The 12,159-nt window shown below is 60.9% G+C and overlaps 1 protein-coding gene across 1 annotated transcript; it reads left to right on the top strand.

Annotated features, from left to right (window-relative positions):
• The first annotated feature begins 3,649 nt into the window (after positions 1–3,649).
• Positions 3,650–5,795, top strand: LOC109523870 (protein PFC0760c-like). Its single transcript, XM_019883311.1, has 3 exons — positions 3,650–3,886; positions 4,257–4,301; positions 4,399–5,795. The coding sequence occupies exons 2-3, from the start codon at positions 4,262–4,264 to the stop codon at positions 5,742–5,744; spliced, it is 1,386 nt and encodes a 461-aa protein (XP_019738870.1). The 5' UTR covers positions 3,650–3,886; positions 4,257–4,261; the 3' UTR covers positions 5,745–5,795.
• Positions 5,796–12,159: the final 6,364 nt, after the last annotated feature.

The raw sequence follows: 12,159 nt of genomic DNA, 5'->3' as shown, positions 1-12,159 counted from the left end.
GCTCAACCCCCCCCCCCGACCTCCCCCCTGTTCTAACAGCGAAACATGAAAGAGAGACGAGCTCAATGTGGAATGACTAAGCGAGCGACGCAATCGCGGCTTGAAATAGACTCCCAAAAGCTTCGAGGCGCTCCAGGACACACGCGCGCGCGCGCAAAATGCGCATTTGCGGCCTGATTTGACACTTGCCGCCCGGTGATTGTGACAGGGAGTCATTGGGGGGGAGCAGAGGAGGCCGGGAAGAGCGACGGCAGCGTGCCAGTTGAAAAAAAAGAAACCAAGGGGGGGCGGTGGGGGCGGGCCGCTTTCCTGACTGTCAGCTTCTTTCTTGCTGGTTTTTTCGGAAGCGCGTCCGTGACTCGACGGCGCCACTCGGCCGCCCCCTCTCCACTGCGCAGAATGAAGCACTTTGGCAAACAGGAACCCTTTCAGCCTCTGCCCGGAGAGCATTTTAGAAGCGTGTGAAAGGCAAGATGGGGCCGCGCTGGCCCCAGCCGCCGAGGTGTGTACCTTTTGGACACGACATGAGAACCCCCCCTGAATCACAGCCATAAATAATTCCCGAGATGAAATGATCAAGCCTGAGGATTGACAGACGCGCTGGGGGCGAGAGCGGGGCGACGACCGAAAATGCCGCTCGCGCGTGGCCAATTTGTCACAGCCGAGGACGGAGGGCATCCGGGAATGAAGAGGCTCCCGTCTTCGCATGCTGGAAGCACGGCCCGCCTGGCCTAATTTACGACTTGACGCCATTCGGCGAAGCTCAGACGGCCCGTCGGAAAAGGAGGAGGCGAACGCCGGGCAAAGAAGCCGTCGCCGCGTCTTTCGGGTGCGACCGAGTCCGCTCGGCACACGTTAAGAATCGAGGCCGAGGCTCGGAGTGGACCCGTGCGCAGTTGGGTCAAAAAGAGTCGCGGGCCGCCGCGGGGTCTTTCGCGCAAACGTTTTTGGGCGGGAGGGGCTTCAACGAGTGTCTGTACGCCAGACTCGGTCTGAAAAAAAAGCGGGATTGCTGCGTCCCTTCCAAAAACAAAAGCAAAACAAAGCGCGCATCCGCAAAAACGCAGACAGAGACGGCGGCGAGGCTGCGTGGCTCCGACTCGGGCCCGAGGCCCATGGCGGGAAAAGCCCGTGAGTCAGCACAGTTGAGGTTATCGATGATGACAGGGTATTAGATGGAGCGCTGAAGGGGGGGGCGGGGGGGTCTCATACACACAGACCGCACGAGTTAGTGCCGGGACTGACGGAATGTCGGGTATCGTCTGCTGCCTCGTGTGTGCTCGTGAGTGTCAAACATTCGAGAGCGCTGCGGCGAGCCAATGAGCAAGCCGAGGCCCGATTTCACGGTGGCCCAAAGTAGCGAGACGCCCTTCTCGGTCCATCTTTGAGCGAAATTCAATCGCGCGAGTGCACCTTTGCGAGGAGCGGAGGAAAGCTCACGCGTTCAAAACGAGAGGCGGAACGATCCGCTGCCCCGCGGTCCTCGTCTCGTCAGGAGGCGCTCGTCCCCGTCGAGCGCCCCGGTTCGAAAATCCGCCGTACCGTATTTCATTTCAAAGAAAGTTTTGAAAAGAGTTGACCTAGCCTGCCCCCCCAAAACAGACCTTGGAAAGGCGTCTTACTTGCAAGCGCAAAAGAAAAACCGTCATGGTCGGGGACACCCGCACGCTCTCATTCAGACGGCGAACCGACGAGCGGGACTCTTTGGGGCGTTTTTGGGCCCTGCCGTGTGATTTTGCAACTCCTTCTCAGACGATGCGCCTGGAAAAAGTCAAGGTTGGCAAACGGCAATCCCCAAAGCCGTGCGCCCGCGCGGGGCGCTTTTCCCGCAGAAGCGTCGGACGCTTCCCGGTGAGCATCCAAAGGCCGTCGAGTTGATGTCTGCCAGTTGTTTTGGCGCTGTTCTCAAAGCTCCTCTTTGTGTCTCTTCCAGTGCTTTGCCGCCCGGCGTGATCTCGACGCATCCGTCGCGTCCGCGACTTGACCCGGATTTGGGTCTCGGCGGCCGCGGGATTCGTGACGTGGGCGCAACGGGTGACCGCGGGCCGAAGAACGGCCGATGGAAACGGAAACCCCCGCCCCGGTCAAGCGGGGCTGAGGCCAATTCGGCGGACGGGTGGGAAACGCGCGCCGCGCCGCGCCGTGCCGCAAAGAGCCGCAAGTACGCCTGACGCTCTGTCTTGGGTTCCAGGACTCGGCTCGGCGCTTTGTTTGGGAGCTCCTTGATTCCACGTGGCAAAGTGTGGCCGCCTTCTTTGGGGGGGTGAAGAGCGGACGCCCGCGAGACGAAAGCCCGCAATGCTGACCTTGCCAGAGCCGTATCCCACAAAGAGAGGAGAGGTAAGTTGTGTGTGTGCTTTTTGTCCCCCCCATAAGTAAGAAAAAAGGCACGCTGTCACGGCGTACTTTTTGAGAACATATGATCAGAGCGTATCAGAACACAGCAGTCAGCACTAATCTGGTGAGCTGCCACCAAATTCCAATGTCGTCAATTGTCCCCCCCCCGCAAAGGATCAAGAACGCCCACCTGTGGGCGTTGTCTTACAATCCAACTGTCGACATGTGCTACTCCGCTACACACACACGCACAATTAGATTGAGATGGGGAGTGAAAGCCATCTTGTCATTCTACAAAATCTGCCAAATGAGAAATCGCTGAAGTGAGCCCCCATGATGAAAAATGGGGGCTCATAGACTTCCAGAATGAATGTGGCAGCGCCTTTTTGAAATGGAACGCACCTTGGACTCTCCCCTTTTTCTCTTGGGGGGGGGGGGGGGGGGTGGGGGGGGCCGCCCCTGTCCGGCATGTTTTTCAGACGTTTCCCCATACAAGTGATCAGAGCTGATCGTTTGAGCGGGCGGCGTCGACGGCGGCCCTCGCTGCCCGCGGAAGCCCTCCTCCTTCGACTCGTTCCGTCTTTCCGGAGCCGAACGGGAGGATCGCGTTCAAATGAGCCGCCCCGGCCCCTCGTACGACCCCGAAGCGGCCCCGGAAAGATGACCCGTCGCTGTGACGGGAGAAAACCTTTTCTGGGAAGGATACTCGCCAGCTCACGGAAAACACAAGAAGAAGCTCGTGTCGGCGCCTGCTCCCGAGGCCGTCGGTTCGGGAAACGATTGGCCCCGGATCCAAGGGGCGTCACCTCCGGGCACCTGCTCGGGAAGAACAAATCGGCGCTCCATCGACGTCCCCGTTTCGTTGCTCCCGGCGGATGTTGGAAGGAGTTGCTAGCGACAGAAGCCACGTTGGCCAAGTGAAGCAACATCGCCACCCGGTGGCAAGAGAGAGCTCTTCGGCCAACGCTGCCCTTCAGCCCCGCCTGCAGCCCCGCTTGCGCTTGGGGCGGCGGTGACGACGAGGTCACCCGTGTGGCTTTTTAGGGACGACGCGGGCAACAGGCAAGGGAGGGGAAACGAATGATTCGCGGCGGGGGCTTTTCAGGAGGCGGGCGGCGTGCCGCGGAAGAACATCGATGGGCGCCGCTCTCGGCCTCGAGCGTTGAACAAAACGGCAAAAGGCCAACCGCCGCCCTTTACCGAGACGACGGACGGAGACGGTTCCGACGTCAAGGCGAGGGCGCCCGAGAAACGCTGTCGATGTGACATCACGCTCATGCATGCCATTATGTCATTGTCATGAAGTGTTTTGTTTCAAAGCCGTTCGATGGCAAGACGCGGCGATGTCACAGAGCAATAAAGCCGCAGACCGCCGGGCTCCCCGCCGCCGCCCCCGTCCGCCTGCCACCGGCGCCGCTCGCAAGTTGGCGTCCTCACGATGCCCCGCTCCACATCAGCATGACCAGGCCCAAAATGGCGCAGAGGGAGCCTCTATGTTACCGCCGAGGGCAAACAGCTTAGTCCAGTGCAGCTTTTCCCCCAAGCCAAGGTAAGCGCTTCCTTCCAAAGTCGGGCCTCTCCGGCCGCGTCCTCGTCACCGTCACCGTCGCCGTGCGGCAAACGCTCCTTTCCTTCTGACGTCTTGTCGTCCGGGCAATACGTCGCTCGTGGAGGCGGGGCCCGAGCGTCCTCCCTTTCCCCCTCGGTCTTCGGGAAGCGCTTTTGTCCCTTGTCGCGACGGATGGTCGGACGACGGCCGCGAAAGCCTCCGAATGACGCGGCCATCTGTCGTTGCAACACTCCGCCAATTTGAGCTTTTCTCCGGTTGCTTTGTTTTGGAACGGCGCCTCGGGGGCCCTTCCTTTGCCCGCCCAAGCGGCCGGGAAGTTTGATTGACCCGCGGCCTTTGTCTCTTTTAGGTGACATGGAAGGACAAGGGGACGGACGGCACAACGGTCCCAATTGTAAGTACTCGGCGTCGGATGGGAGCGGCCGAACCGGGTCGGCGTACCGTTCCGCGCCGACGATAGTTCTCATCTGCGCGCGTGGCCTGTGTTGCAGGCTACCGTATTCCGCTGCCCATCGGGAACGGCGCACGCAATATGGAGACCCTGGGCCTGAGGGTTTTCATTTTGAACCAGGAGATCATCTTCTTCGCCAACGCCATGATCAGGCCGCCCGACGACGACGACGACGCGCACGACGACGACGGCAACACGGAGGACAACGACGAGGACGAAAACATCCAGGACGAAAACATCGAGGACGAGGACAATATCGAAGAGGACGACGGCAACGTCGACGACGCCGACCGGGAGGAAAACGTCGAGGACAACGACAACATCGAGGACGAGGACGAAACGGAAGACAGCGACGGCGACGCCGACGTGGAGGACAACGACGGCGACGTGGAGGACAACGACCACGGCGCCCACCCCGACTACCACGCCGACAATCCCAACCCCAACGACGTGCACTTGAACGACGAGAACGCCGTGCTCCTCTTCCGGATACGCGTCAGGCCGCTGCAGCACGGCGACGTCTTCGACGACATCTTCCTCGAGTTGCGTTTGGTCAACAACGACGACTTTGACGAGATCGACAACAACGAAGAACAGAACGGCGACGCCAACGTGGAGAACATCGACGACGAAGACGACGGTTTCGAAAACAACAACAGTGACGACCAAGACCGGAGCTTCCGCGACGACGACGCCGCCTTGGAAGACGGCGACTGTCGCGACGACGAGGGCTTTGAAGACATCGACCACGAGCGCCAAAACCTCCGCGACGGCGGCGTCGTCGGGGCCGTCGCCGACGAGGAGAGGAAGGATCCGGTGGGCCCCGAAGTCTCGGACGATCCTCTGCCCGGACCGTCGGGGGAGAGTTCCGTCCAGGACCGGGACGACGCCGACGGGGGCAAACAATTCCAGTGGTGGGACGAGTCCAATTCCGACACTTTTTCCGACAACTCGGGCGAAGAAGAGGACCGGCCCGACCGCCGCGACGCCTCCAAGCGGCGGTCGAGCGACGACGTGGATTGGCAAGACGACAGAGGGGGGGGCAAGAAAACCCGCAAGAAGAACTTCCTGTCCAACTCGGAGGACGAGGACTTTGGCCGTCGCTCGAGCGAGCGGGACGCCGACCGGGAATCGTCCAGGAAGAGGCGGCGCGGAGAGGGAGGAGCGCCGTGCGAAACGGGAAGCGACCAGAAGCGTTTTCGACACGACGACGCCTCTGACAGCGACTCGGACGACGCCCGGCCCGAGCCTCGGAGGACCGCCGCCCCCCCGGACGGCTCGCGAGACCACCGGGAGGACCGAAGCGCGGACGGCCGGAGAGATTTTGCGCCCTCGCGATCCACGAGCCCAGCGGGGAGAATTCCGCCCGTCGCTCGGAATCGCTGATTTGATGGCGGCTCGGAGCGGTCGAGGCCGAAGTGACGTGCGCCGCGACCGCGGGCCAAACCGACCCCCCCCCCCCCCCCCCCCCCCCCCCCGCCCCGAAAAGAGCGGCGCGACTTGAGCCCCGCGCGTGCGTGCGCGCGTGCGACACTAACTTCCTCCGGAGAGCGTCAGTTGCGACAGGCCAACCCGCCCCCCCCCCTCCCCCGCCCCACCGCTCGGCCGCGAAAGGAGCGGCGCGACTTGAGCTCCGGTCACGCCGTCGGCGCGACGTCACAACCGTGACCCGAATCGGAGCCGATCCGAACTCGAGCAACCCAATAGGTCATTGACTAGCTAGCCATCTGTATCCGTATCGAGAGAGAGAGGAAACGTTCTTGATCAACGCTGCCCGTTGAGCGACCGGCGATGAAATGCCGCTGGAAGATTATGATTTATATCTAAATCCACATTTACCATTTTCCCAATGGAAGGAAAGTGCCCGACAAGCGACATTTCTTCTCGTACCTTCCCGTGAAAATGCCGGTCCGACGTCGGCTTTTTCCCAATCGGAATCGGCCAAGTATGCGGAAACGCGCCGAGGGAGGGGAGGGATTTGTCTCCGGTCGGACGGGGCCGCGCTCGGCTCATCGAGAACCAACAACTAGCATCGCGAGGACGTGTCACGACCGAGTATCCCGAGACTTTTCCGTAACGTAAGGGGACCGTCGCGCAATCGTGCCGTAGACGCCGCGACCGGTCAGACGACGGACGACTCTTCTCTTGGCCGGTCGGACTGAGCAACGGGGGGCACGTCGCCGTCTCAAAACAGTTGGGCCGTCCCGCTCGGGAGCGACATCGCGCCATGTTGTGTTGATGACATCCGTTGCTTTGTTCAAAGCATTTGGGAAGAATGGTAACAAAGAGCTGACGATGACACAGAGTATTAAAGCCTCCCTTCTACTATGCATGCATCTTTTGTTCCATTTTTTTTTTTTTTCTTAGCTGATCTTTTGAGCATTTTGGTTTGTTTACAATCACAAAGATTAGCCTCGAAATTAGTCACCTGAATGTTTTTCTTGCTTATCCACGAGCGGGTTCCCGGAGTAAAGGTATGTCCATACGAGGCGTGTTTTCCAATGGCCGAACCATCGGGGAATCCGTTCGCCATGAAGGCGAACGCATTTCTTTGATGTCGTGGGGCGGGGCTTATTCGCGTATTTTTTTTCAAATCCAAATTTCATCCCTAATCCGAAGCGCTTGACCCCACAAAGGTCGTGAGCGTGCGAACTCTCGAGAGGAGAGCCAGAGAGGCCGGCTTCCGAGGCCGGCCCTCTGCGCCGCCTAAATCCAAATGACCCGCAAACGTGACGGCATTTTTGTCTGCCATCTATCTACGCTACGTTTTTTCGGAGCAAATATTGAGAGGTTTTTGTTTTTTGTTTTGTTTTATTTCCCCCCCCCATAAATGACAATATCTCGTTTGACCCCGAGCCTCGAAAGGGCGTCCGCGAACATGGCTGCAAATGGGCACTGTTCCAGAATTTGAATTTCACGGAGGCCGTCGGAGGCAGCGCGCGCTCGCTCTTCTTGCCGAGTCGACGTGCGGCGATGTCTCCAAATGTTTTGCGGGCGCGCCGTCTGTCACGGATTTTGGATTCCTTTCAGACCAAATGGACGGACAAGGGGACGGGTGGCACAACGGCCCGAGTAGTAAGTTGCCTCGCCGTTTCGGGCCAACCCCCCCCGGCCTTTTTCGACGTTGACGGCGGTTTCCGTGTCTCGATGAATTTCAGGTTACCATATTCCGCTGCTCATTGGAAATCGCCCGCCCAACGATGACCCCAACATGGAGTACGTCGTGGTTCTGGACTTTATCGTCAACCAGGAGATCGTCTTCGTGAACGAGGGCGAGCCGTGGCCGGACGATGACCTCGGCGCCGACGTCGGGGACAACGGAGACGACGTCGACACGATCGTCGACGACGACGATCGGCCGGAAGCGGCCGTCGGGGCCGAGGTGGAGATCGGAGACGCGGCGAGCGCGGAGGAGGAAGACGACCCTCGGCTCGGCTCCTCCGGGAATATCCGCAAAGGCGACGAGGAGGGAGACGGCGGCGGCTTCCGGTGGTGGGACGAGTTTGACGGCGACAGTTCCGACGGCGGCGAGCGGGACGTCGGCGACGTCGAAGGGCCCCCGCGCTCCAGGCGCGGTCCGACGCGCGCCTCGTGAGCTCCGGCGGCCATCCGCCGTCTCGGCCCAGGGCGGCGGAGCTTCTGAGGAGGGGGGGCGTTCTGGGAGCCAGACTTGGAGGGCGACCCGCTGACCGCGGCGCCCGCCGAAAGGCCGGCGGAAGTAGCCGGCCCGTCGAGAGCGTGCCATGAAATTCATTGCAAAGCCACGGATGCTTCTCCCGACTTTTTGCGAATGAAAGCCACGTCGGGCGCATCCAAAAAATAAAAGGCCTCCCCTCGGCTCATTGGGATCCATTTTCTTGCCCCGGGCTGAGCGGGAAACGCCGGGAGATTTTGCCCGTGGCCTTTTCACCAATCTGTCAGTCTTTGAGATATTCCAAGACCCCGGGCGGGCGCGACTTATTTCTGAATGAAGACATGAGACGGTCCCTCCCCGACGATATAGCGACCAACTCGGGCAGCGCATCTCGCTGGCGAGCGAGGCCGGCCCCCCGAAAACGCATGTTCCCTTCGGGGACCGGCTCCAGGAGCGCCGCGTTGTAGGCCACGAGTGCGCGGGCATCGCCGTGGGGGAGGCGGGGGGGCCTGGAAGCAGGAGCGGCCACTCGAGAGCGCCTCGTCGTCAGCCGTCAAGTGTGCCCAAGTGGAGGGGAGAAAGGCGGATCGATTTTTGCGGAGCGTCCGGGGTCGTAGAAGGGCAAGTCCGTCGACGGTTGAAAACGCAGCTCGGTTTCTTTGGATGTTTGCGACTTGCCGAGCGTGATGCCCGACGTCGAAAGTGACATCACGCCCACTATATGAATCATCACGATGATGCGACGGCGTGCCGTCGCATCACGCGCTTTGGTCGCTTTGGTCGCGTCCGATTCCGTTTGTAGACATGTCGCCGTGACACGAAAGCGCCACCGTCGTTTCTCCCGCAGGAGATGTTTTTATGTGCCGTCCGTTGACGTTTGAAGCGCATGGCGCGACCTCTCATGAAACGCTTTCCAGATGCCGCTCTGACAGCGCCGTTGACTTTGACGTTGCAACTTGCTCAGTTCGGGTCAGCGTGATCACGACTCAGGCATGACACAAACCGACCGCTGTTCAATACGACGCTTCCCTGAACACAGGTAAGAATCTTGGTTTTTGGCTTTACGTTTGGTGACCTTTCTTTCTTTCTTTCTTTCTTTCTTTTGGGGGGTGCTCTCCCGTGAGACTTCACAGAGTGAGCGCTCCCGGTGTGAAACGTGTCATGTAACCGCTTCCTGGATGTCTTCTAGGCAAAATGGACGGACAAGGGGACGGATGGCACAACGGGCCGAATAGTAAGTTCCTCCGCTCTCGATGTCCGACGGCCTTTTGTACGAACCGTTCCGGTAACGGCGCATGTGTCGACCACGACCGCGCAGGTATCCGTCTGCCATTGCCGAGAGGTCTCCGGCCACCGAACGACGAGCCCAACCTGGAGTTCGTCGCCATCCTCGACTTTATCGTCAATCAAGAGATCGTCTTTGCGAACGATCCCGAGCCGTGGGATCTGGATGACAACATTCCCAATAATAACCCCGTTCCCATCAACAACGCGGAAGACCCGAACGATCGACCGCGCGACGCCGCTGTTGGGGCCGAGGTCCGGGCGGACGTCGACGGGCGTACGGAAGAGGTCGAGCGGTCATCCCAGCGATCCAGGGAGCGATCCAGGGAGCGTTCTACGAACGACGACGCCACTGCCGCCGAACGCGGAAGCGGCGAGCGCAGGAGGAGATCCTCCGCTTTGGACAATACCTCGGAGAGCAACGCGGACTTGGACGAAGCCGACGGAGAACCTCGGCCGGCGGGACCGTCCCGGCAGAGGTCTGAAGACGATGACGGAGAGGGAGACGAAACGGGGCGCAACGGACGTTTCCCGTGCTGGCGCGAGTTTCGTCCGAAAAGTTCCGACAGTAGCCCGGACTTTGATTTCTACCAAGTCAATCCTCTACTTTGCGGATGGAACCGAAGCTTGGACTGGCAAGATGAAAGCGGCGACACCGAGTCCAAACCCTCGGGAGAATTTCCCGCCGGCCGTGCCGCTGACCTTTCCGAAAGCGTCGTTGACCGCGAGGCGGCTCCGGAGGCGTCCCGTTCCGAGGAGAGCTCCGACGACTTTATCGAAGGAGAGACGGAGCGCGAGACGGCGCTCGCTCCGTTCGGGAAGAGTTCCGAAGGTCCGGCCGGCCGCCGGACGGAAAGGGCGAGCGGCGGCAAGAGTTGGATCCGCGGATGGGACCGTGACGCGTCTGAGAAAAGCGCCGACCGGGACCGTCCCGAAGAAAACGAGCGGCGGTCGCGGGACGACTCGGATTCACGAGAGACGTCGGAACCCCGCCGTGACTTTTCCAAAGTGCCCGAACGCGACCGTGCGCTTTCTCGCCGCGCGGCCGGGAAAGGGGGACTTTCTTCCGACGAAGACCCGCAGCCCGGACCGTCGTGGCGGATGTCGAGAAAGGGGGCCGGGCGCCGCTCTGAGATGATGAAGCCGACGTCTTCGAGGCGGCGGCGCGACGAGTCGGACGGCGGCGCCGACTTGGAAGACACCGAGGGAGTCTCTCCGCCCCGAGCGTCTCGGAAGAGGCGCGGCGAGGACGACAACGGACAGAGCCAAAGGAGAAGCGGCAAGCGCTTCCGCGTTCCCGATGAGGCGGCGGACGGAGATGAGGCCGAAGGAGAGGGGAAGCCGTCGGACGCGTTTATGGAGTCCCGCGACACGACAGGGAGGAAACGGTTGGGCCGGCCGGCCGACTTTTCTGGAAGACGCGAGCGGAAGTCTCGTTCCTCCCGACGCGCGGAAAATGCTCCTGGGGAACGTGCCGCCGGCTTCAGTGACCGCGAGGGAAGCTGCGTCCAGAAATTCCAAGCGGGCCACGGACGCCGCCGCAACAGTCCTGACAGCGGCGACTCGGACGGCGGCGAAGCCGAAGCCCTCGGATGGAGTCTGCGGGACGACCTGGCCCTGCTGACTTTAAGCGGCCCCGTCGGGAAACGGGAAGCGGTCCGCTCCCGGGAGGAAACGGCTTCCCTCGCGCCCGATCGGGAGCGAGAAGACGAGCCGGCGCGATCGCACCGCCCCCTGAGCCACAACGCCGACGCTCGTGACGAGCAATGAGTTGGGCCCGAAAATAGCGGCTGCTTCGAGCCAAAGACTGAGAGTGAAAGTGAGCGTGGACGGCCACCCATACGACGGAGGCTCAAAGTCCTTTCGCCGATGGGAAACTTTGGAACATGAGGCCGCTGATCATGGGGCCACCGGGGGGGGGTGCAAAAGGCATCTTTGACACGTCCACTTGTGGTCTTCAGCTAAGTTGCAATGAAAGGTGTCTGGATGCAAACGGGCACGGTTGTTTGTCATCCCGTTCCCGCCATCGGAAATGGAGCCGACGTTTGGGGGAGCTGCGTTTTGTCATTTGTGCGCGCGCGCGCTCCCGCTCGTGTCCCGACGACGTGTCCCGCTCGAGTCAAAAGTCGACGTTTTGTTGAGGGGGGGAAAGACTCCGGGAGCCATCTTTGCCGGGATTTGCGGCCTTTGGCGGGAGAGCCGAAGGGAGGCAAAATCCGTTCCTCATCGCGACGATGTCATCTTGCGCGATGACGCCGAGCGCCTTTGTTCAAAGCGTTTCCGCGTCACGTCCCGTGTCGCCGTGACACCGACTCGACCGGGCCGACGGAAGCGCGTCGTCCGGCTTCACGCGGATAGAGGGCCGCCCGCCGCCTTTCCATCGGCACCGACGCAGCTGAAGCCCGCCAAGGAAATCGTCGTCGCCGACCCTGGGCCGCTTCGTCCAACCGCAAACGTTTTCCGGACCGCTTCCCCGCAGTTGAGGTGAGTCAGTCGGCGCGCAAACCGCGATTTCGTGGCGCCCGTTTGTTTCGGTTGACCCCGTCCTCCGAACCGACGACGGCCAAAGTGCTCGACGTTCAAAAAACGGATGGCGGATTTGTGCGCGATGTCCTCACGGATTGCGTTTTGCCTTTTTTCTTTTCAGACTTCCTTCGGCCGAAATGGAAGGACGGGGGGACGGACGCTGCTCTGGTACTTGAGATTTGTTTCGCCGTTGACGTCGATCGCCCCGAGTTTCGAGCGCGCGGTTGTCTGACGGCGCCGACGCCTCTCGCACCTGTTGCAGGCTACCGTATTCCGCTGGACTTGGGAAGAGGGGAAGCCAATTTACGATTTCGGCGATTTTGCATTTCCTTGCACAGTGATGAAATTTCCTTCATC

The sequence above is a fragment of the Hippocampus comes genome, unplaced genomic scaffold (assembly GCF_001891065.2).
Source record: "Hippocampus comes isolate QL1 unplaced genomic scaffold, H_comes_QL1_v1.1 scaffold367, whole genome shotgun sequence".
Classification (NCBI taxonomy): Eukaryota; Metazoa; Chordata; class Actinopteri; order Syngnathiformes; family Syngnathidae; genus Hippocampus; species Hippocampus comes.
This window is presented reverse-complemented; position numbering and strand designations above follow the sequence as displayed.

Excerpts from the sequence above, each read along its gene's own strand:
- LOC109523870 (XM_019883311.1), top strand. The coding sequence starts at position 4,262 with ATGGAAGGACAAGGGGACGGACGGCACAACGGTCCCAATT. Across the intron at positions 4,302-4,398 it reads ACGGCACAACGGTCCCAATT|GCTACCGTATTCCGCTGCCC; the intron begins GTAAGTACTCGG and ends CCTGTGTTGCAG.